Source organism: Carcharhinus amblyrhynchos, chromosome 16 (assembly GCF_965287045.1).
Source record: "Carcharhinus amblyrhynchos chromosome 16, sCarAmb.v2.hapA, whole genome shotgun sequence".
NCBI classification, from domain to species: domain Eukaryota; kingdom Metazoa; phylum Chordata; class Chondrichthyes; order Carcharhiniformes; family Carcharhinidae; genus Carcharhinus; species Carcharhinus amblyrhynchos.
Window position 1 is genome coordinate 25390829 of NC_137339.1, and position 25049 is coordinate 25415877.

At 40.5% G+C, this 25049-nt stretch overlaps 1 protein-coding gene across 4 annotated transcripts in view; it reads left to right on the forward strand.

Moving 5' to 3' along the window:
- The first annotated feature begins 796 nt into the window (after positions 1 to 796).
- ythdf1 (YTH N6-methyladenosine RNA binding protein F1) overlaps positions 797 to 25049 on the forward strand; it is a 36177-nt gene continuing 11924 nt past the window's right edge. For all 4 annotated transcript variants that reach the window (XR_013888771.1, XR_013888772.1, XM_080204876.1 and 1 more), the window contains exons 1-4: positions 797 to 905; positions 1150 to 1174; positions 1856 to 1935; positions 19867 to 21390. Coding sequence is in view for 2 of the 4 variants with exons in the window: in XM_080204876.1 (XP_080061002.1) it covers positions 879 to 905; positions 1150 to 1174; positions 1856 to 1935; positions 19867 to 21390 (1656 nt within the window). In the remaining 2 variants the exon portion in view is untranslated. The remainder of the gene's footprint in view (positions 906 to 1149; positions 1175 to 1855; positions 1936 to 19866; positions 21391 to 25049) is intronic.

Genomic DNA, 25049 nt, shown 5'->3' on the forward strand with positions numbered 1-25049 from the left:
TGCTACCGCGCTCCACATCATGACTACCGTGCTGCCACAGTAGTGCCCCCCCCCCCCTTTGTTCCTGTCTACAACATTAACTTTACACATAACTCACAATTTAAAAACGAGAGGCAGAACTCCGTGCGAATAAAACACGTTCTCAATTATGCAGTCTCCAGGATAGAGAGGAGGGGGAGAAAGTAGTGCTGACTAGAAGGCCAAAGCCCAGTGCCACAACCACCACCATTTGGCTGATCGGGATGGCAAGACGTACATGCATGTCATCACTTCCAGTGGATTCCCCGTCCCCTCCTTCGCTGCGTCACTGCACTAGGTCCCTTCTACGTCATCATTTGTTGGTCTTCTCTCCTCTCCCAGTGTCCGTGTGCGTACTACGTCACCAACTCCATTGGCCTCCCCTCCGCCACGGCGCTGTGTGCGTATAACGTCATCACTTCTGTTGTTTCCACGCCTCCCCAAGCGACCGTGTGCGTAACTACGTCATCATTCGCAGCTGCTCCCTCCGCCACGGCGCCCTGTGCGTACGACGTCATCGCTTGAGGCTGCTCCTCCCCATCCTCGGCGTCATTGCGCCATCACTACGTCATCACTTCTGGCCAACCACTCCCCCCTCACCCCCGGCGTCAGTGCGCACTACGTCATCGGATCCCGAGTATGGTCGCCATTGGGTTAAACGCCTGAGAAATTGGAGCGAGGAGCCAGCAAGTTGAAGGAAGGAAGGGGCGGGTGGGAGGGAAGGAGGAGGAGGGGGGTGGGTGGGGGGGTTAGCTAAGCCGCCGCGGCCTCTTGAGCTTACTTAACCCGCCCCCGAGCAGCCCCCACCCCCTGCTACCCCCTGGAAGCCGAGCCTGGGCGCAAGTGGCGATTAATGAAGTATGTCTGCGACAAGCGTTGACCCTCAGGTAGGTAGGGCCGGAAGGCGGCCGAGTCTTTGTTGTGTGTCTGTGTGTTCCCCCACCCCCCCATTTCTTCCCCCCCCACCCGCTGTTCCCCGGTTTGTTTACCCAGGTGTCTCCCCCCCCCCCCCCACTCCCCGCTCCATTCTCGCCCATTTATATTAACACTTTTCTCTTTTTCATATTCCTCCCATCCGCTGCCCGCCCGTGTGTCCGTTTGCTGCTCCTGCTATTGGTGGCTCTGAAATAGAGAGCGAAAGGACAAGAGAATAAAGGTAAGGTGCTTGCTGGCCTGCAAGGCCCTGGGGCTGCTTGCAGATGCCGTCAGTAACGAGGAAAGTTGCCATAAGTGGCTTTTATTTTGTCTGTCTGGCAGCCGGGGGATGGAGGGAGTGGGAGTCAGCCTGTCTCTCTTCCTCCGTTACCCCCTCCCCCGGTTCTTGGCGGTCTAGGGTCGGCGCCAACGCCTGGGAATAATGGTGGCGGAAATGCTTGGTAAAAGTTGGGAGTTAAGGCCAAGCTTCCCCCCTCCTTGGGTAGTGGGATCGGCCTCCCTTCTGCTTTAGGATGACTTGTACTAAGGAGACGTCATATGTTTCCCTTTGCAAATCCCTCCTTTTGTCCAGGAGAGCAATTTTGCTCCTTTTTAATGGAACGCGAGTTATTTTCTCTCTCTTCCCCCCCCCCCCAACCACCAGCTCCATTTAATGTCATCTCCCAAGTATTCAAATTTTAACCAGTGAAACTTTTTGAAACCAGAAAATGCTGGAAATCCGTTGGCAACCCGCTACGTTAACTACTTTCTCCTTGCAGATGTCGACTACTCTCTACGCGAGTGGAGCATTTTTATATTTGCTTTAGATTTCCAGCATTTTTAGTTGTTTTTAGTAAACCCAATTTTTTTTGAAAAGTTAGAGATTGTGTCGTTTACTAAGGTGTTCTGATTTTTTTTGCAGTGCAAAATGGTTCGCTGCATCAAAAGGACACGGTGCACGACAATGATTTCGAGCCATACCTAAGTAGCCAGTCTAATCAGGTGAGTCAAATGCCTACTTTTACCATTACATCTCGGAACACAGTGTAATTAGTGGGAAGGCTATGTATTTCTAGACATTGTCTTTTAAAAAAGGCAGGTAAATTGGTAAAGTTTTAACAAAATATCTAATTTAAACACATTGTAAAGATACAAGTTCAACAGAAGGAACAAAACGTTGTTGTTTTAATGGGCCTTCTAACAAATTTAGAAAAAAGTTTGTAGTAGGGACTTCAATGAGATTGATTTTTAAAAACGTATAGTTGGCTATGTGTAAGATAACCAAGTGATATGCTGTTATGTACAATTTTGATTTTTATTTGCTCACAAATTTAATCAAATATTTCATGTATAACACACATTCTTCGAATTCACTACCAGTCATATTTTCCAATTTTGATAGTCAAGGTGAATATTAATTGAAACCTGGTAAATTATTAGATACAGTTAATCCTTTTTTAAACTAAACTATTTCCCAGTCCAAAACCATTGAGAAACTATGTATGTCAAATTTTCTTCAGCACTGGAAAGGAATACTATTATTATTGTTACAGATTGAATCACATGGGCACCAGCTATATTTTGTTGGTCTTGCAAAAAAAATTCTTTGTGCCACCGTACACAGTCTCTCTCTCATTTTAAATGAGCTCACCTGATCAACTGTGTTTGTGGGGAAAGTAATCAAGCTTGTGGGATCAAATCCATGGATTCCATTCGGAGAGAATTTTTGATATGTTTGTTGAAGATTTTCATATATTTTACAAAGCATGCAAACTTAAATGTAGCATTTACTGCAAAGATTTTTATAATGCAGAGTTAATGTCTGAAAGAGGGATTGCGAATGGGTGGAACAGCTCTTCATGTTTAATGAAGAACATTTTAAAATATATTTCATTTGCAGCATACCTCCCTCTGCATTCATGCCAATTATTAACCTTAATACATAGCATAAGCCTGAGTGAGTAAGTTCTGTTTTTTTGCTTGTGATTAATTGAATATTACTGATCTGTGTCAGATGTGTTTGCAGCATAGGTTTCTGTCTGCTGAAGTGACTTACTGTGTAAATGTGTGTAGCATTAATCACTCGATGTATGCACACTTAACAATCCAAAATTGCCCCATCAGATCACTCTTGCTGTTTTGTGGACATCTAATAAAAAAAGTGGCCCTGGTTCTGTCTTGCCAATAAGTTGCATCTTTTTTAAATAAATTAAGAGGTCACCAATCCTGTCAACAAAAAGGTCTTGAGGTCACTCTCTGCTGCAGCTTTCTCCTCTTCCCTGACTTTATTAAGGTGTCATTTTATTCAGGCCCTTCATTTGAAGGGCCAAAACCTATGTTTGAGCCTTGACTAAGTTTTGGCAGGCTAGTCACTGTAGTGGGATTGAAGTGGCCTCAGTCCTGTCCTCATTCAATATCCTTGCCTACATTCCAGCAGGTGTTATTTGATGTGATCAGAATTAAGCTTTTTTTTGCCCCCCCCCCCCCCCCCAACCCCAGGGACACTGAGATCAGTTACAGTGCCCTGTCACCACTATGATCAACTAATTCAGCATAGATTAAATATCAAACTGGGACCTTTCCAATTCGTATGACTCAACTTGCTGAACAATTTATTGTGCCACTGGGGGAACTGCTATCTGCAGTAAGCCTCCTTTGTGCTATTTTTAATTTGTTTGGTTTAAGTTTGTATTTAATTCTCGTGAAGTGCTATAAGAAATAGATTGCAATTAAATTCAGTCTACTGAGGGATTTAATAAATGTTCCATTGAATTGATGTCTAAGATACTTGTTGCTTAGCTGAAGTTACTTGTATTAGAAGCAATAATACTCATTAAATTAGTTGGTTTTGTCAAAAACTTGTCATGTTAATATTGGCAAAAGTTGTCAATAAGTTAATTGATCCATAAGATGCAGGAGCATTCAATGAGATCATGACTGATGTGATAGATGAATCCTCAGCTCCATTGTCCTGTATTATCCCAATAACCCTTGATTTAAAAATCTCTTATCTCAGCCTTGAACATAATGACCCAGCTTCTACAGCTCTGTGGTAAAGAATTTCACAAATTCGCCATCTTCTGAGAGAAGTTCCTTCTCATCTCTGTCTTAAATGACACCCTCTTACTCTGAGATTATGCCCTCTGATCTTAGATTCTCCTACAAGGGGAAACAACCTCTTTGCATTTACCCTGTCAAGTCTCCTGATAATCCTTTATGCCTCAGTAAAGTCACCTCTCATTATTCTAAACTCCAATGAGTAGAGGCCCAATCTACCCAACTTCTCCATAAGAAAATCTCTCCATATCTGGGATCAATCTAATGAATCTTCTGTGGACTGTCTCCAGTGATGTGGAGATGCCGGCGTTGGACTGGGGTAAACACAGTAAGAAGTCTCACAACACCAGGTTAAAATCCAACAGGTTTATTTGGTAGCACAAGCCACTAACTTTCGGAATGCTGCTCTTTCATCAGTTAAGTGAGAGTTCTGGAGACAAACAGGGCAAATAAGACACTAAGTCAATTTACAAAATTGTCTTTCAATGTCTCCAGTGCCAGTATATCTTCCCTTAGATCATGGGACCAAAACACCAGGCATGGTCTAACTAATGCCTTGTACAGCTTTAGTTTATTTCATTCCCTTTGCAATAAAGACCATCACTCCATTTGCCTTCCTGAGTACCTGCTGAACTTCTATGCTAGCTTTTTGTGATTTATGCATAAGGACCCCTAAATCTCTCTATGCTGCAGCTTTCTGCAGTCTTTGTCTATTTATGTAATATTCAATTCTTTTAGTTTTTCTACCACCATGCATAACTTCACATTTTCTTACATTTATATTCCATTTGCCAAGTTTTTGCCCACTCGTATTCCTTTGTAAATTGCCATCCTTACCACTTATTTTCCCACCTTTTGTCATTGAGCATTGTAAATTAGTTAACTAAACACTGAATTTCCTTTATTTACTTCATATAGATTTTTGATAAATTTTACTTATTTAAAATATACTCGTATCATTTTAAGATTTTCAACTGTTAAGTATTAAGGCAAAATAAACTTGCTCTTCTAAAACAGTTTGATTCTCAATGAGAAGTTACTGTTCAAGTATAATAAAAATAGTTATCCTGAATGCATAAACTTGTTGGTAAACAAGATTCCTAAATGAGGTAGAGGATTTAGAGGTTGTGACTCACATTATTCAAAGTATTGACTGGGGCAATTTGTTTAAAAATTGGCAATCTAATTCGAGCTAAAATGACCAGAGAAGTTGTTCAACTTGTACAGGATCTTGGCTTATCTGCACTTGGAGTTTTGTTTTTTTTCCCAAATTAATACAAGGATACAGATGTTTGAAATTGTGCAAAAGACAGTCACAAGAATGATCCCAAAACCAAGAGATTATAACTGATGAAAGAGAAACCTCTTGGATAACTTGATCTTGTTTTTTAAAAGATGGAAGGGTTTGGGTGCATATGGAATTGTTTCTACATGTGGAGGAGATCAAACCAGGGGCATCAAGCATTCACGAAGAAACCTAGGAAGGAGGTCAAGAGAAACTTATCTACAGCGAGGTTAGAATGTAGAACAAGAAGTAGATGCGACAAAGGACAAAGATGTATTTAAGGGGATACCATAGAATCCCTACTGTGCAGCAGTTGGCCATTTAGTCCATCAAGTCTTCACAGACTCTGAAAGACTATCTTATCCAGACCTAACCCTCACTCTATCCCTGTAATCCTGTGCATTTACCATGGCTAACCCACCAAACCTCTACATCTTTGGACTTAAGGGGACAATTTAGCATGCCCAGTCCACTTAATCTGCACATCTTTGGACTGTGGAAGGAAACCAGAGCAGCGGGAAGAGACCCACACAGACACGCTGAGATTGTGTAGAGTTTGCGCAATCACCCTGGCGCTATGAGGCAGCATTGCTAACAACTGTGCTACCATGGGGGAATTGTCTTTTTTTTGCTATACGTTGTCATTCTGTTCCCCATCTTTGCTGTGATATGGATATGTGGTGTTGAACTGGGGTGGGCACAGTAAGTCTCATAACACCAGGTTAAAGGCCAACAGGTTTATTTAGAATCACAAGCTTTTGGAGCTCTGTTCTGAAAACTCATGATCCAAATAAACCTGTTGGGCCTTAATCTGGTGTTGTGAGGCTTCTTACTGTGCCCATCTTTGAACATAGCTGAAAATTACTTGAAATGATTGACTATATTTATGCAACTAGAAAAAGGTCATAGATTTCTAAATAGAGGTACATGGCAAATGGTAATAACTAAGTATGTTGATTCTGTACATTGTTGGAACTGGCCAACTTTTGTTTCTTCTATATTGGAACTAAACATAAAGTTATCGCTCCCAATGCAAATCTTAATTTCTTGTATATATTAAAAGCAATGTAGCAAAGAAATGGAAGTCAACGTTAAAACAAGAGGCAAAAAGCTAGTTCCATAATTTAAAGCTATTAACAAGAATGAACAAAAACCTTCTATAAAATGTTAAGACTCAACATAGGTTGAGGTACCAAAAATGGATTCTGAAAATTTGAGTCTCACTTAGTCTTTCACGCTAGTGGTGTTTTTCCTTTCTCATTGCAGTAATCTGATCAGTTGTGCCAGCAGTTTCTGAATAATTTGATGTGGAAGTTAAATATTCATCTATCGTGTTTTTTGTTGAAAAGGAGGTGTAGTTAGTCACAATAATTAAAATGGGTTACTGTAGCATTCACATTTTACTAGCAATGTTTCAATTTTAATTAAAATCAGAATTGCATTATATATGCTGTGTCCAAATTTGCCTTTTTCAACCTAATGTTTTAATTCTGTTAATGGAACAATGAACAGACTACTATTACATTTTGATTAATGTTTGAGTGCCTGTTTCCTGTTTATTATGGGATGTGGTATGTTAAATTGTCAAAATTCAAGCCTCAAGGATAGAGAAACAAACTTTACAGTAATAAACAATTATTTTCAGAACATTTTCCAAAACTGATGGGGTTAGTTAGCATTTTATTAGTTTGTGTAATGAAGTGTAACCTTTTGAAAAATTATTGTGATGTTGGTGTGGTGCTGGAATAGTATTCAATCATCGTTGTTTCTCTTGACTGAAGTGCTGCATCTGAAATTCATTTCATATCCAGTATAATGTGAAACTCCGAAGTTTGATTGGAGTAATTTAAATATTTCAAAAGTAGTTAATTGTACATTCTGAGCCTTTATATGGCCCATCAAAGTGATGTAATATTCAATTAAATGAATCTGTTAGTTAAAAACTGATCACAAGACAAAATTGGATGTTGTTTGTTTAAATGCTGAAGACCCTTCAGCTGCTTTGTGAATCATCTCTTCCCTCTGTCAGAAGACAGAATTGGGGCTGTGAGATTGCAGTGTTCAGTTCCATTTGTAATTCCTCAATAATGAAGCATGGTACAGTGGCGAATTATTTAAAACAAAACACAATCACTCTGCAGCAAGACCTGGCTAGGATTCAGCCTTTGGCTGGTGAGTGGCAAGTAGCACAAGTTGCGGGCAGTACTCTCAACTTCTTGACGGGTTCACTATTCATCAAATCGGTATCAGTAGACTAGAGGATGGTTTGTCATTTAACATCCTACAATCATTATGCCATCTGCAAGATGCAAATCTTGGGAGATGGGTTACTATCCTCCTCTTAGATACAACTGCAATCAAACTTGAGACACTCAACACCATCAAGGACAAGGTAGGCTGCTTAATAAGCATTTCACATACTAATTTAAATATCCAGTCATTCCACCACCATTGTAATGGAGCTGCAGTCTAGACTAGATACAGTAAATACTGGGTTTGATTTCAGCCTTGGGTGACTGTGTGGAGTTTGCACACTTTTCCTGTGGCTGCGTGGGCTTCCTCTGGAATCTGCTCCCACATTCCAAAGATGTCTAGGTGGATTGGACGTGGTAAATTGTCCCAAGATTTCTGGGATGGGGGTTAGTGGGGTAAATACATGGTGTTACAGATATAGAGCCTGGGTAAGATGGTCTGTCAGAGTTGGTGGAGACTTGATAGGCCAAATTAAATCATTCTGCACTGTAGGGATTCTATGAAATAACAAAATCCCCTTTAAACTGGTTTCATTTTAAAGGGCAATTTTTTTAATGTCTGCATTTCATTTTAAAGTGCAGTGTTCTGTTTGTAAAGGGTGCGAGCAGTGTGATGAAGCCACTTGTCCCAAAGTAGTGACTTCATCATGTGAGCAGGCCCAGTGATTCTGTGTGGAGTCTGTCTTAAGATGGATGCCATTTTGTCCTTTCTCTAAAGGAGCATCGCTTTTCTGCTACGTTTTCAAGCACCCCCCCCCCCACCCCCAGCTTGAACGATACTAAATTTTGAAACTTTTTTACCATGCTGCACTGGACATCTGTCTGGGGACCCCTTTACCCCCAAGTTTCCGTCATAAGTTCCAGCTGTTGGTCCTTCATTGTTGCAGGACGGGCTGTGTCGTCTGAGCATCATGTAAAGTCGTGATTCAAAAAAAAGCCCAGCACCAAGTTATCAAGCAAAGGATGGGCAATAAATGGCAGTCTAGCCAAGGATAGCCATAGAATGACTTAATTTCCTGTCTTTCCCTGTTGAGTTTTTAAACAGAACTCATTTTTTCATAAAAGATTGCATGAAAATAATTTTTACTCCGATTATTGGTTTTCAGTTGGCTTGAGAGATCTGCTTATTTGTAATATGTATCTGGAATTTTTAATGAATATGGCATGTTTAGAGTAGCTAAGAGTAGTGGGCGAGAAGAGGATTGGGAGAGGTTTAAATGTCAACAAAGATTGACAAAGAAGTTGATAAAGAAGAGTCGGAGAAACTATGAAGCTGGGCTAGCGCTTAATATAAAAAAGGATAGCAAGAGTTTTTATAAATATATAAAAAGGAAGAGGCTGGCTAGGGTGAACGTTGGACCCTTGGAGGATGAGAAGGGGGACTTAGTGGTAGGGGATGTGGCTGAGGTCCTGAATAACTTTTTTGTTTCGGTCTTCATGGAGGAGGACGTGAATAATTTGCCGGGTGTTAGAGATGGAAAGGTGGTAGGACTGGAGGGTCTCAATGACATTACTGTTACTAGAGAGGCGGTGCTCGACAGACTGGAGGGGCTGATTGTGGACAAGTCCCCAGGTCCGGATGGAATGCATCCGAGGGTTCTGAAAGAAATGGCAGAGGTGATAGTGGATGCCTTGGTTATTTTCCAGATGTCGCTGGATTCTGGGGAGGTGCCAGAAGATTGGAAAACGGCTAATGTTACGCCAGGGTGCCAGGCAAAAGGCAGGGAATTACAGGCCGGTTAGTTTAACGCCTGTTGTAGGTAAAATGTTAGAATCCGTCATCAAGGAGGAAATAGCGAGGCATCTTGAGGGGAATTGCTTGATAGAGCAGACACAGCATGGTTTCGTTAAAGGGAAGTCGTGTCTGACCAATTTACTGGAGTTCTATGAGGATGTGTCTAGGGCAGTGGATAGAGGAGAGCTGGTGGATGTGGTCTGTCTTGATTTTCAGAAGGTGTTTGACAAGGTACCTCAAGAGGTTATTGCAGAAGGTCGAGGGACATGGAGTTGGGGGTAGGGTGTTAGCGTGGATAGAGGATTGGTTGTCAAATAGGAGGCAGAGAGTGGGGGTCAGTGGGTGCTATTCGGATTGGCGGTTGGTGACTAGTGGAGTGCGAGGGAACCGAGTGTATGGTGTCGAAATTTGCTGATGACACCAAGATTGGTGGAACGGCAAACTGCGCGGAGGGTGTGGAGAGTCTGCAGAAGGATCTAGGTAGGCTGGGTGAATGGGCCAGGAACTGGCAAATGGAATTTAATGTTGGCAAGTGCGAGGTGGTCCACTTTGGTAGGAATAATGGTAGGAAGGATTAGTACTTACGTGGTGAAAAACTGCAGCAGGCAACGGTGCAGAGGGACCTCGGGGTCCTTGTGCATGAGTCGCAAAAACCCAGCTTGCAGGTGCAGCAGGTGGTCAGGAAGGCGAATGGGTTGCTGGCCTTCATAGCGAGGGGGATTGAATATAAAAGTAGGGAGGTCTTGCTGCAGCTGTATAGGGCATTGGTGAGGCTGTAGCTGGAGTACTGTGTGCAGTTTTGGGTGCCGTGCTTACACAAGGATATTTTGGCCTTGGAGGGAGTGCAGAGGAGGTTTACTAGGCTGATGCCGGAGTTGAGGGGGTTGAGCTATGAGGAGAGGCTGAATAAACTAGGCTTGTACTCGTTAGAGTTTAGAAGAATGAGGGGAGATCTCATTGAGACGTTTAAGATGATGAATGGGATGGATAGGATAGAGGTGGAGAGAGTCTTCCCGCTCAGAAAGGACAGTAGGACTAGGGGGCACAGACTCAAGATAAAGGGGGGGTGGTTTAAAACGGAGTTGAGGAGGAACTTCTTCACTCAAAGGGTGGTGAATCTCTGGAATTCTCTGCCCGTTGAAGTGGTGGAGGCTACCTCGCTAAATATTTTTAAGACGCGGGTTGATGGGTTTTTGATAAGAGAGGGGATTAAGGGTTATGGGGAGAGGGCGGGAAGGTGGAACTGAGCCATGATCTTATTGAATGGCGGGGCAGGCTCGAAGGGCTAGATGGCCTACTCCTGCTCCTATTTCTTATGTTCTTATGTATTTCATCCATATGAGAACAACAAAGTAGCATTGACTTGGTATTCATATCAGATGCCAGATTTAAGGAAGTGTACCCCTGAAATTATTAGCAGTATCATTGATGTGACTTAAAATACCTGTGAATAATGTAAAATGCATTTTGTAGCTGCCCAGTGTGAAGCCACTGTTATTTGATTGTTGGCATGGTATTCTGATATTTATCATTTTAAAAATTTTGCTTTTAAATAATGGTGTTGCTCAGCTGGACCTCCAGCTGAATTAATGGGCATTCGCATTACCAGTTTAATAGTTAATATTGATGTTGGGGTCTATTTTCTTTTAGCTGAAAGGGGATGAACTAAACTGAAGCGATTTCTGCAAGCTAGGTTAACATATTATAAAATATGTGCAAAAAACATATAATGCAGAGTACATTATAAGGTCATATCTAGGGATGTAGGTAAGTTGCTGCCTAAACCAAGAGGCACACCCAGCAGTGATGTTTTGTCACAAACTGAAGCTTTGACCATGGACCTGCCCAGTGTACCCAAGTTTTCACATTTTTCAAAAAATTAATTTGCTGACCTGATGGATGTGTGTAATTTTCCATTCTAGCAAAAACATTGTGAGATAAAGTTGCAACATTGTATAAACTACTGATAAATTTTTAGATATGCGGTTATAGATCTGAAATCACCAAGTGCCTCACCCAAGTGGTGAGATTACAATAAGATCAATAGCAGGATGTTCTGTTTCTTAGCAACCCACAAACCTTGGCCAGAAACTGTCCTCTAGTTTTTGGTGTAACAGTGGTGCAATAGCCTTACAGTGCAGGGCTTTTTTTAAAGGAAGTTTGAAGGAAGGAAATTTGTGTCACTACTGTGTCAAACCTCATTTATGTGAATTTCTTTCATCTTTTGCACTGCTCCCAAGTTACATTAGCAAAAGCTCCACTTGGCTCATTGACATGGTCCCATTGCTATGCAGAAGATCAAAGTATTGCTATTAACACATTCTTAATTGACATGAATTTGCATCTATAATTTTAGGTGCAGGAGGATACAAAATCACCATGTATTTTAGTGATTTTTTTTTCTCTTCCTTTGCTTTCACGGTATCAGAATCTGTAAAATTAAGAGGGGGTAAGCTTTCATAGAATCCCCACAGTACAGGAAGAGGCCATTAGGCCCATTGATCTGTACCAACCACAAACCGTCCCCGGCCATGTTCCTGCAATCCCACACATTTTCCCTGCTAATTCGCCTGATAGTAGGGTAAATTTAGCATGGCCAATCCATCTAACCTGCAGATTTTTGGATTCTGGGAGGAAATTGGAACACCCGGAGGGAGCCCACACAGACACACAAGAACATAAGAAATAGGAGCAGGAGTAGGCCATCTAGCCCTTTGAGCCTGACCTGCCATTCAGTAAGAACATGGCCGATCTGAAGTGGATCAGTTCCACTTGCCCGCCTGCTCCCCATAACCCTTAATTCCTTTATCAATCAGAAATCTATGTACCCGTGACTTAAACATATTCAACGAGGTAACCTCCACCACTTCAATGGGCAGAGAATTCCAGAGATTCACCACCCTCTGAAGTTCCTCCTCAACTCTGTTCTAAACTGCACCCCCCGCCCCTTATTTTGAGGCTGTGCCCTCTAGTTCTGGTTTCCTTTCTAAATGGAAAGAATCTCTACCTCTACCCTATCCAGCCCCTTTATTATCTTGTAAGTCTCTATAAATCTCCTCAGCCTTCTAAACCCCAACGAGTACAGGCTCAATCTCTCCTCCATAAGCTAACCCCCTCAATTCCAGTATCAGCCTGGTGAACCTTCTCTGTACTCCCTCCAAAGCCAATATCCCCTTTTGCAAATAAGGGGACCAAAATTGCGCACAGTACTCCAGTTGCAGCTTCACCAGTGCCTTGTACAGTTGCAGCAAGACCTCCCTGCTTTTATATTCTATCCCCCTCGCGATAAAGGCCAGCATTTGCCTCCTTGATCACCTGCTGTACCTGCAGACTGAATTTTTGTGATTCATGCACAAAGACCCTCCAGGTCCCTCTGCACAGTAGCATGCTGCAACTTTTCGTCATTTAAATAATACTCCATGCTACTATTATTTCTTCCAAAGTGGATAACCTAACATTTGCGAACGTTATAGTCCATCTGCCAGGTCCTCGCCCACTCACTCGGTCTATCCAAATCTCTTTGCAGACTTTCCGCGTCCTCCACGCAATTCGCTTTTCCACTCGTTTCCGTGTCACGAGCAAACTTTGTTACCCTACACTCAGCCCCCTCCTTCAGATCGTCTATGTACGTGGTAAACAGTTGAGGCTCCAGCACCAATCCCTGTGGTACGCCACTAGTCACCAACTGCCAACCAGAAAAGCACTCATTTATTCCAACTCTCTGCTTCCTGTTAGATAGCCAATCCTCAATCCATGCTAACACTTACCTCCAACTCCGTGTACCCTAACCTTCTGCAGCAACCTTTTGTGAGGCAACTTATTGAACGCCTTTTGGAAATCTAAAAACACCACATCAACCGGGGAGAAAGTGCAAACTCCACTTCCGGTGACTGAGGCTGGAATTGAATCTCGGTCCCTGGTGCTGTGAGGCAGAGATGCTAACTACTGTGCCATCGTGCTGCCAGTGTCCTTTTGTTTTACAATGTTTTGTGCTTAATGCCCATGCATGATTTTAAAACTTAATTTTTATAACATCATATAAGAGGAATGTATGTGATATTACATCATATAAGAAGGAATGGTAACGTATGTTCTGTGTTTACCTTGGGTTTTAATTGTTGGCTCTTATGCTAGTTTTACATTCCGGTTACATTAAGGAGAATTTGGAGATTTTGGCATGAGTTTCTGTCAGCAAGCTAAGTGTAGAAATTTATTTGTAAGTTGTATTGAGTAAATTCTAATCCATTGTCTCTGGATCCATGGGTTCTAAATTTTATTTATTCTTTCATGGGTTGTGGGTGTTGCTGACAAGGCCACCTTTTATTGCCCAACCCTAATTGCCCTTGAGAAGGTGGTGGTGAATCATTGTCTTGAACTGCCGGAGTCCATGTGGACTCGAGTCCGACACAATGTTTAATGTAAAGGGAGATCCAAGGCTTTGACCCAGCAATGTGAAGGAACAGCAATGGGGTTCCATGTCAAGATTGTGTGGTGTTTGGCGAGCCAGTTGCAGGTGGTGGTGGTGTTCCCAGCCATCTGCTGCCTTTGTCCTTCTAGCTGGTAGGGTTCTTGGGTTTGGAAGATGCTGCCAAAGGAGCCTTGGTGAGTTATGCACTGTACATCAGTAGTGGCAGAAATGATTGTTTAAGGAGGTAGATGAATTGGTGCGGCACTTGTAATAAATCGTTAATTTGGGGCAGGAATTTATAGACTCTAAATCATGACTTGCAAAAGATTTATTTGGTCAAAGTGTTCTTTTGCTGACAGTATTGAAGTTCTGTGCTATTTGAAGTGGAAGAGCAAGTGCATTTCAGCAAGAAACCTCCCTCAACATAGAATCCCTACAGAGCAGAAGGTGGTCATTTGGCCCACTGAGTCTGCATTGACTCTCCGAAAGCATCCCAACCTATCCCTGTAAAGGAGGCACATTTCTTAATAAAATCTACACATTAGTTGATATTATTAATTTTCTGAGGCTGTTCTTTTCTAACACCAAACTACTGTGATTAGAAAATTGTTTCACATCTTTCATATTGCATGATTGTTAAATCACTATCCAGGGCAACTTTTAAGGGAAGGGACTAGTTATGTTGAAAATGTTGAAAAGGTACTTGTGATGGCATTGAGCTTGGCAACAAAATGCAATGACATTTATAGATGGCTGGCCTGGAAATTATGTACATGAGCAAAACCTTTTACATAAGAACATAAGAACATAAGAAATAGGAGCAGGAGTAGGCCATCTAGCCCTTCGAGCCTGCCCCGCCATTCAATAAGATCATGGCTGATCTGTCGTGGCTCAGTTCCACTTTCCCGCCCTCTCCCCATAACCCTTAATCCCTTCTCTTATCAAAAACCCATCAACCCGCTTCTTAAAAATATTTAGCGAGGCAGCCTCCACCACTTCAACGGGCAGAGAATTCCAGAGATTCACCACCCTTTGAGTGAAGAAGTTCCTCCTCAACTCCGTTCTAAACCGCCTCCCCTTTATCTTGAGGCTGTGCCCCCTAGTCCTACTGTCTTTTGGTGCATCCTCTCTTCCATTAAGGAAAATGCAAACAGCATCAACAATTACTTTTGTAATTTGAATAGGCAAATCATCTTTTTAGTTGTTCAATGTTGCTTATATTTCAACCAATATGGATAGTTTGAAATGTTCAGACCCCACGTTCACGTGCAGATACTGAAGCTAATAATTACTTAAATCCAGATTAGAGCTTTTATGTTAGTAATGAGTTTTACGTTGGTCAAAGATGTTTTTATTTCCTTTAAAAAGTTACTCCTGCTACTGTGTAATGTAATTTAGCTTGTGTAATTAAATTTGTTCTGTTATACTGTGGAGTTGGCTCAACATTGCTGACAGCAACAGAATAGCAACTCTGTCAAGATGTTTTCATACAATTTATTTTCTGCTTCATTATTTTTGGAACATTCTTTGATGGCAGGAGGAGGTCTACAGATAACTGTTTGGAAATCTGTGTTGTAGACCTGTATGGTGTTCGATGCATAAATCTAAAAGTAGTGCATATTGCGTCATCCACTGAAGATTTGGGAAAACTTTTTAAGGTGAACTGTGGCACCTCATGTATAGTACAGTGCTGCTGAATTAATTACCTAATATTATATTGCTAAAATTAGGATAGTCAGTATAGCGTAAAGCACTGTTAGATATTGCACATGTAAAGGAAAAGAACTATCTTCTGCGTATGTAGTGAAAGAATATGTACTATTTTCTGTATGAGGAAATTTATTTCATAGAATCATAGTTAAGGCACAGAAGGAGGTTATTCTCATTGTTTCCATGGCAGTCCACTGAAAGAACAACTTCATTGGTCCTTTCCTATTTCTCAGGAATTTTTTTCCCTTCAGGTGCTTGGCTAATTCCTTCTTGAAAGCCATGATTGAATCTGCATTCACCACTATCAGGCTAAGCATTCCAAATCTTAATTACTTGCTGCATAAAAAGTGCTTCCTCAAGTCATCTTTGATTCTTTTGCTAATCACCTTAAATCAGCATCCTCTGATTGTCAACTCTCAGCCAAAGGAAATGGTTTCTCCTTTTCCACTCTGTCAAGACTCCTGGTGATTTGAACATAGGTGAACATTCTCATCAAGGTGATTAACCACCGTTTCTCTAATCAGTGTCCGTAATAGAAGTCCTTCATCCCTACCATCATTTTGTACCTTCTCTGGTAGGTTCACATTCTTCCCAGAATTATTAAAATAAAACACGAGTAGCTCTGCAGTTTCGTTTAAAAAATATTAAACTTTGTCCATGTCATGAAGAGTAGCAAGTCATGTTCATCTGTCAATTACATTTGCCCCGCTTAAGCAAAGTATCTTAATTTCAAAACTCTCACCTTCGTTTTCAAATTCCTCCATGGTCTTGTATCTCCTTACCTCTGTAATGTGTTCCAACCCTACAATCCTTTGCAATATGTACATTGCGCCAGTTCTGCTCATTTGAATATTGCAGATTTTATTGTTGGCCTTCCAAAGCTCAAGGCATGACCATAACTCTGAAATTCTCTCCCTAAACTCTCCCTGTCTTGGGTTTTAAGGAGCATCTTAAAGGACTTGTCTTTGACTAAACTTTTAATCATCTGCTCTAATCTGCTTTGGCTGCTTGATGTCAGATCTTCCTAATTCACTGGAGTTAAATACCTCAGGCTATTTTACTATAGTAAATGGAAGTTGTTGGAAGAAATGAACATTGTGATTAGTGATAGAATACGTAAAAACTATTCAGAATTTTGCATGTAGGTTCATGAGTCACCGGGACAGTCTGAAGGAAATAAATAGAAAGGAAGCCAGGAAAGGCTGGGAAATGAGATTAGCTTCAGTTAAGTGGCATAGGTTTATTGGGCTTTGTAATTACTGTGATTTTGGAATAGGAATTATTCAGCTTGTTTTTCCAAATAACATGGAACTGTCTAAAATAATAACGGTATGAAATGCCATGATGTTTGAAACTATTTCTGTTGTTGGAAGTCAGCATTTCAACTATAATTTACTGGCAATTACTTCTGCCCAGCCATTTATTTTATCTAAAAATAGAATGTTGATGAATTCAATTGTATTAACCTCAGCTCATCCAAACCAAGTACTCTGTCAACATAATGCATATTGTAGGAATACTGATTTCATTGTTATTATCTAGGCTAGGCAACAGAGTATTTCATATCACACAAGAAAAGCTCCCATACTTGTGACCTTTACCTCTAGAAGGTCAAGGGAACACTGTCACCTCCTAATTCCCCTCCAGATCACACACCATCCAGATGTGGGGCAATATCCTGGTTCAAAGCTTGGAATCCTCTATCGCATGGCATTTTGGGTGTACCTTCACTAGACAGACTGCAACAGCTCAACAAGGTAATTTTGTACCATTATCACCTTAGGAGCAATCAGGGATGGACAATAAAAGCTGATCTCGCCAGAAGTACCTACATCCTGTGAATATTTTTTTAAAAATGACCTATTCAACAATCAGACAATACATTTTTTGCATCACGTCAGTGCAAAATCTGCAGTGTAAGTGGGAAGTGAAGGTGACAATCTTGTCACTGAATTTTAGCAAGTGGTATGAAACCATCATGGAGATAGCCTTGCACCAACTTGTGCGTAACTATACCCTGTGCAAGGAAACTTCTAAAAGTTCTCAGGCTGGCCAACATTTTAACTTGATTTTAAACTTTTTAAAAATAATGACTGATTTGTTGCCACTTCATTGACAATAATGTAATTGTATTTGAATACTAGTATGCAAAGCTCTTGAATATGCTTTGTGACCAAAGAGCGTTGTGAAATTTAGAGTAGAACTTCATGCTGTCAATTTGCATCACTCTAAAGTGGCTTCACAATAATGCTTGCTGTATTAAAGGATCATTGCAAACCCAAGACTGGTAGAGGTTTTGCTGCCTGTTAAACGTAGAAGATAGGAGGATGCCATTTGTCTCTTTGAGCCATTCAGTATGATCATGGCTGATCATCCAACTCAATAGCCTAATTGTGCTTTTTTTTCCCATAAGCTTTGATCCCATTTGCACCAAGTGCTATATCTAACTGCCTCTTGAATAATTCAATGTTTTGGCATTGATTACTTCCTGTGGTAATGAGTTCCCCAGGCTCAGCGCTCTGGGTGAAGATATATCTCCTCACCTCCAGCCAAAATGGTCTATCCTGAATCCTCTGACTGACTTCTAGTTCTGGACTCTCCCAGATTGTTGAGTTGATATGAAATTTAATCTTTTAACTTATTTCTATTGACCTAAAGTACTTTGCCTTTTTTAATGAGAACTGATAGTTTTACATTTCATATCAAAACTTTTCAACTTTTTAGAGATCTATCAAAATTTGGAAATGGGGACCGCATGTAGAATTTCTTCATTTGCAGATGATACAAAATTAGGTGTGCATGTGTGTTGTGAGGAAGATGTAAAGCAGCAGTAGGAGGATTTGGACAGAGTTTGTGGGCAAGAGCATGATAGATGGAATAAAATGTGAGGTAACCCACTTTGATCAAAGGAGCAGATGTGTAGAGATTGGGCAAACTATACCTGTAGTTTTGAAGAATGAGATATTGCGTTGGAATGTACAAAATGGTTAAAATAATAGACAGGGTCGATGCAGGTTTCCCTCAGTTGAGGAGTTGAACCGGGGAACACAATTTCAAAGTAAGGGGGAAGCTACTTAGGACCGAGATGAGGAGCAATTTCTTTTCACAGAAGGTTGTGAATCTTTGGAAATTTCTATCCCAGCTGTCACTGACTATGTTTCAGGTAGAAATTGATAGATTTCTGATTAACAATAATGGAAGGATTATGAGGATAGTGTGGGCAAAAAACATTGAAGTATCCATGATGATATTGAATGGTGGAGCTGGGTCAATTAGCTGCATAGTGTACTCCTATTCTTAATAGTTCAGATGATATTATTCCGCCCCTTTTCAACCTATAATTGCTTTGAAACTACATATTCTGCTCAATATGTAAACTGACTGGTGCCATGAAATATGGTGCTGAGTAGGTAAGACCATGTAGATTTTGGTTTCTGGGGGACAATATAATGTGAATATTGTTTACAGCTGTATAAATGTTAGAATTGATTACAATTGTGCTATTGCTCAAATTTTCCATCGTGTAAGCATGTCTATGATTGACTGAACACAGGAACACTTTGAGCTAATATTTACAGCTTTTACCATTTCCCCGGTTTGTACAATTTTATATTTAAATACCATAAGTTTTATAAAGTTAATGCGTTCTGCCTGTTTGTCTTGTGTTTGGCTGTGTTACCACATTCTCCACTGCAGGGAAGATTGCAATCATGTTGTGACACCCTGATATTTTACATTATTACGGTAAGATTAACACAAAATAGGACTGGCTGAAAACATTTCACATGTAGGTCTGGCTGCTTGCCTAAGTTAATTGAATTGTTTTTCAGTTGGTGATCTGTTTGGCCTATTGCCCCAGTTACTCCTAAACATCACGTACCTATGTTCAAACTTCTGAATGGCCTTTTTGTGTTCTGTCACTAAAACTAATCTAATTTTAAAATAGATGTGTATATTTGTTGTCTTCCAGCACTGGTCAATTTTCTATTCTGATTTTAAATTAAAAGGATTTTACTTGCAAAAAAATTAATATTGCTGAAATTTCACCCATGTCTAAATGTAACTTAGTTTAAAGTTGAAACATTGTGTGTTTCTACACAAAAAAAACTATTACCATATATCTTTGTGAGGAAACTTGTGAAATGCAATTATTGATTTTTCTAGTTGAATATGTCTTGTTAGTTGGCTTTGTGCACCTTTGGTAGTAAGTGCAAACTGTTTCCACAATTCAAAAAACAGTAGGGCTGGTAGAGATTCGGGTCTGACTTTAATTTGAAATGTACATTAAATTGTAGGATTTAAAAATCCCTTATGAAGTCTAGTAGAGTGTAACCATTCACGATCTGACTAGACAAATCCTCTCAAAATCGATCAACTTGTGAATTGGTTTCTAATTGTGTTGGAAGAGGGAGGGAGGCTGGTGAGGATTGCATAAATTTGTGAACATTATTATGGCTTTTAATTTTTTTTTCCTTTCAATCAACAGAGCAGCAGCTATCCTTCAATGACTGATCCATATTTGTCAAGCTATTATGCCCCTTCCATTGGATTTTCCTATTCTCTTAGTGAAGCAGCACCATGGTCAACTGGCGGAGATCCTCCTATTCCATATTTAACAACCTATGGACAGCTGAGTAATGGAGATCATCATTTCATGCATGATGCTGTATTTGGTCAGCCTGGGGGACTAGGGAGCACCCCATATTTAAATCAACATAGATTCAACTTTTTTCCTGAAAACCCAGGGTTTTCTGCATGGGGAACTGGTGGATCTCAGGGACAACAAACACCAAGCTCAGCATATGGCAGCAGCTACAGTTACCCACCTAGTTCTTTGGGGGGAACAATAGTAGATGGACAGGCAGGGTTTCCCAGTGATACCTTGAATAAGGCACCAGGCATGAATAGTATTGAACAGGGGATGGTTGGACTAAAGATTGGAGCTGTGACGTCAGGTGTAAAAACTGTAGGGTCTGTGGTAAGCAGTCCGGGTATGACCAATACAGTACCTGGAAATGGCTCAACAGCTGGTTTATCTGCTCCAAAGCCAACATCATGGGCTGCCATAGCAAGTAAACCAGCCAAGCCTCAACCAAAATTAAAACCAAAGACTGGAGCAACAGTAGGAGGTTCTACATTGCCCCCACCTCCTATAAAACACAATATGGACATTGGTACATGGGACAATAAAGGACCTGTACCAAAAGCTCCTCCACCCCATCAGGCCCCTAATACTCAGGCAGTTCCTCAGCAGCAGTTGACTCAGCCCCCTCCAGCTCAGCAGTTGCAACTTCCACAACAACCTTATCAGAATCCTCAACAGCCCCCACAGAACCGTTGGATAGCCCCTCGCAATAGAGGGGCAGCCTTTGGTCAAAACAGTGGAACTGGTAATGAAAATAATTCTGTGGGTAACCTACCAGTTAGCTCTCCTCCAAGCAATGAGACTCATCCCGTCCTTGAAAAATTGAAGGCTGCATACTGCTACAACCCAAAAGACTTTGACTGGAATCTTAAAAATGGCCGAGTGTTTATTATCAAGAGCTACTCTGAGGATGATATCCATCGCTCTATCAAGTACTCCATTTGGTGCAGTACTGAACATGGCAACAAACGCTTAGACAGTGCTTATCGCTCGATGGCTGGAAAAGCTCCTGTTTACTTACTATTCAGTGTGAATGGCAGTGGACACTTTTGTGGAGTGGCAGAAATGAAATCGGCAGTGGACTATGGTACTTGTGCTGGGGTTTGGTCACAGGACAAGTGGAAAGGAAAATTTGATGTAAAGTGGATCTTTGTAAAGGACGTGCCTAATAACCAGCTGAGGCACATCCGTTTGGAAAACAATGATAATAAACCAGTCACTAACTCTCGGGACACGCAAGAGGTTCCTTTAGAGAAAGCCAAGCAAGTGCTCAAAATTATTGCTACTTACAAGCATACAACCTCAATTTTTGATGACTTTTCACATTATGAAAAGCGTCAGGAAGAAGAGGAAGTTGTACGTAAGGTAAGTCCTGTTCGATTATTCATACATTTATGATTTAGTTACCAACCAACTAGATGATACCTTGTTGTGAAATTGATATTTTGATTACATAAATATCAGTGATCAATTTAATCACTGTAGCTGCAGAAGAGAAACCCTTGCATTGAAAGCCATCTGTAAAAAAAAAATTTAAACTGAAATAAGATTGAGGTATAATTATAAATTACAATGTCGTGGATATTTTTGTAAGACAAGTATTTGAATATGTAGGCATTCTGCATCAATTGGAGAGTATTTTTCTTACTCCCCCTCCACCCCTACCAAACATTTTTACCTTTTTGAGCATAGGTTTGCAAAAATGTGTTGCTAATTTGTGTTGATGTTTAAGTACATAATATGGCACCAATTGTTCCAATCTAGTAGTTGGCATTCTATTCAAAATGGTTATTTGCATGTGACAATTTGCATATCCTGTTTCTCACGAGCATGCCCATAATTTACACGTCCAGTGTAAAGAATAATGTGTTAATCTTGAGGGTTGTACGGAATTTATGGTACTCTATTAAAACTGAATTTGAAAACTTTAGTGAAGTAGAATTAACTTTTAATGTTTTCAAATAGTTCTGCTTAAAAGATCAGTGATTGCATTCTGGCTACTACAGAGAATGCATTAAAAATGCAATCATAAAATTTTATGGCTAATGTATCCCAGAAGTCTGCTACCTTTTAACTGCTTTTTGCTCTGATTTATTTCAATGTGGTTACTACAGTGATCTTAGAGAACTGTAAACAGGTGTGACCAAATGCATCTAATCAAGTTACTTTAGATTGAGCTCATCTAGTGATTTTTTTTGGCTTTTTCCACCCTAAGATCAAAAATAGATTTTTTTCCCCCTAAACTCAAAATTACAGTCTCCACCCTTGCCATTTGGTAAAATGTGACATTAAGAGGACTGCACAGAGTGGATGTAAAATCCTAATTTTACAGTAATAAAGGAAGCAGGATGATATTACAAGGGAAGTTATGTATTGTACTCCTTTGTGTCCCACAAGACTTTTTTGTAACAAGCTCCACCCCTACAGTTTTTGGGGGAAAAATCATCCATTAAAGTAACTACAGAGCCCAGCATGCTGTCATTTAATTAGCAAGAAATCAGGTTTTGGGTGTTGATTAGCTCAGTTGACTGGATATCTGTTCATGACAGTGATAAGTCTGACAACACCAGGTTTTAGTCCAACCGATTTATTTGATAATACTCACAAGCTTTTGAGGGGACTGCTTCTTCGTCAGGTGAATGGAGAGTTCTGGCCTCAGACAGAGCATATAAAGCACAGACAGTTTAGAGATTACTGATTAAAATGCGAATCCTTACACATTAAAATTTGCATTTTAATCAGTAATCTCTAAACTGTCTGTGCTTTATATGCTCTGTCTGAGGCCAGAACTCTCCATTCACCTGACGAAGAGGCAGTCCCCTCAAAAGCTTGTGAGTATTATCAAATAATCGGTTGGACTAAAACCTGGTGGTGTCAGACTTTTTACTGTGCTTACGCCAATCCAACGCCAGCATTCCCACATCATGACAGTGATGTCAGCAGCACTGGTTAAAGTCTTGTACTAGCTGAGCTCATTCGTGAAGACTCCACCTTGCCCCTCGGCTAAGGTGTGGTGATCCTCAGGCTTAATCACCACCAGTCAGTTCTTCCTCCCTCACAGGAATGCATCTATGGTCATCTGGGACAATGGCAATTTTACCAGCTTAGAATGTACAGGGTAATCTAATCAAGATTCCTTAGGGTAGTTACAGAGAAACTGTTCCCTTGTTGAGGTACCCAAAACGAGGCCAGAATCTTAAAACCAGAGCACTGCCATTTAAGAATGAAATTAGAAGGCATTTTTCTATGCAGAGGGCAGTGGAAATTGGTAATTCTTCCCCCAAAAAGCTTTGAATGTCTAACTGACTGAAATTAATTATTTTTGTGTGGAAAGAGCATCAGGTTGGAGGGATAAGGATCAAAGGCGAGTAAATGAAATTGAAATCTAGATCAGCTATGAATTGAATGGTAGTGCAGATTCAAGAAGATGAATGGCTTGCTTGCTTTCCTACGGTCCTATGTTCATGAAGGTGGTTAGTGTAAATTTGTTATTGTCCTTTTGCTAAGTGTCCATTAGTCTGATTACTCTAGGCTTTGGAACATGTTATTGCTAATGGAAATACTCTTGATAGCATTTTCACTACCTGTTATCAGTAGAAGGCATCTGTTTCTAAGATTAAGGCCTTAGATGGGGGGGCCTTTTACTCCTTCAGGTATTACGCACTTAAAAGGACATTGGCCATGAACTTCCATTGGATGGGTACATGATTGTGCTTGGCAAAGTATTGCAGTGGTTTGCCATTTCTTTCTGTAGTATGACTGGCCACAAAACACTCCTGCTCTTGCCATCTGCTATCAGGTTTATTGGAAGGATTCAAAGGCTGATAATCAACCTGTCTGACCACATTAGCAACCTTGAGCATCTAGCCCAGAGGTATGTGACCCATGCGGCACGAGCCTTCTTCCTCTAACAATCCTATTCTTAACAAGATGGAATTCGTATAAAAGGCCATCCACCTTATTTTGCATCCGGTGATAATGTGCTTTTGATTTTGTTACATAATTTTATATTTAGTATATTTATCTTCATTTTGGTTTAAATCATGAGAATTGTATTAATAAAGTCCTTACAGTCAGATGCATGTTTTATATTATGGAAGTGATTTTTAAACAATTAGGTAGCCTTGACCAGAGAGAATTCTGGCAGGCTGGATTGGCCACCTCTTTATAAAGAAATTTCCTGATTTTCTTTCCACTGCTTCCTAGCAGTTTGGAGAAGGATGTGCAATCTAGATCTGCTTCAGTGGATATTGATGAAGATGGCAATCTACTGTGCTGTACAGTGAGTTTGAATGTAGCAGCGCTGGAGTCTAGATTGCTCTGCAGACAGCGTTGCACTGTCTGGTTTGTGCTTGCATAGACTGAGCTGTAAATACTTAACTATATAGTTTTAAACTTGCCATTTAGAGTAGCCACAGGTATGCATGTTCAAAATTTTTTGTTTTCAGTGATCCAAAACTTCGACCTAGTGGGAAATCAGTTGAATGATCAGCAATAGCTGTGTTTTAATACACCAATGCTTAAATTCATTTTAAATTAAATTGTTTCTTTTATTTAAGCAAAGTGTGCATTGATTATGGTCTTGAACCTTAATCCACCCATCTTGCAGCAAGTTTACACACAAGCATTGAAGACAATTAATGCTGCAATTATGGCTATTGGTTTCTTTTTAAAGAAGTGTTGAAAGTGATTAGAAAGGATGTTTTATAATTACAATTTGAAATTTTTTTACAATTTTGCCAGAATTGTAAGATCAATAAGTAGTTTACCAAATGTCCATGCATAGTCTGATACAATTGTAGATGATCCTGGTTGTCTGCAGGTGCAGTCTGACCTGATGAGGAAAGCAAGATGTCCAACAGGTTTATTTGGAAGCACAATCCACAAGCTTTTGGAGCGCCTTTCCTTCATCAGGTGTTGAGACTTGCTGTGCTTACCCCAGTCCAATGCCGGGGTATCTCCACATCCTGATCAGGATAAGCAGTGCTTTGCAACTCTCGGCTGGATCCAGAATCTCAAGTTCT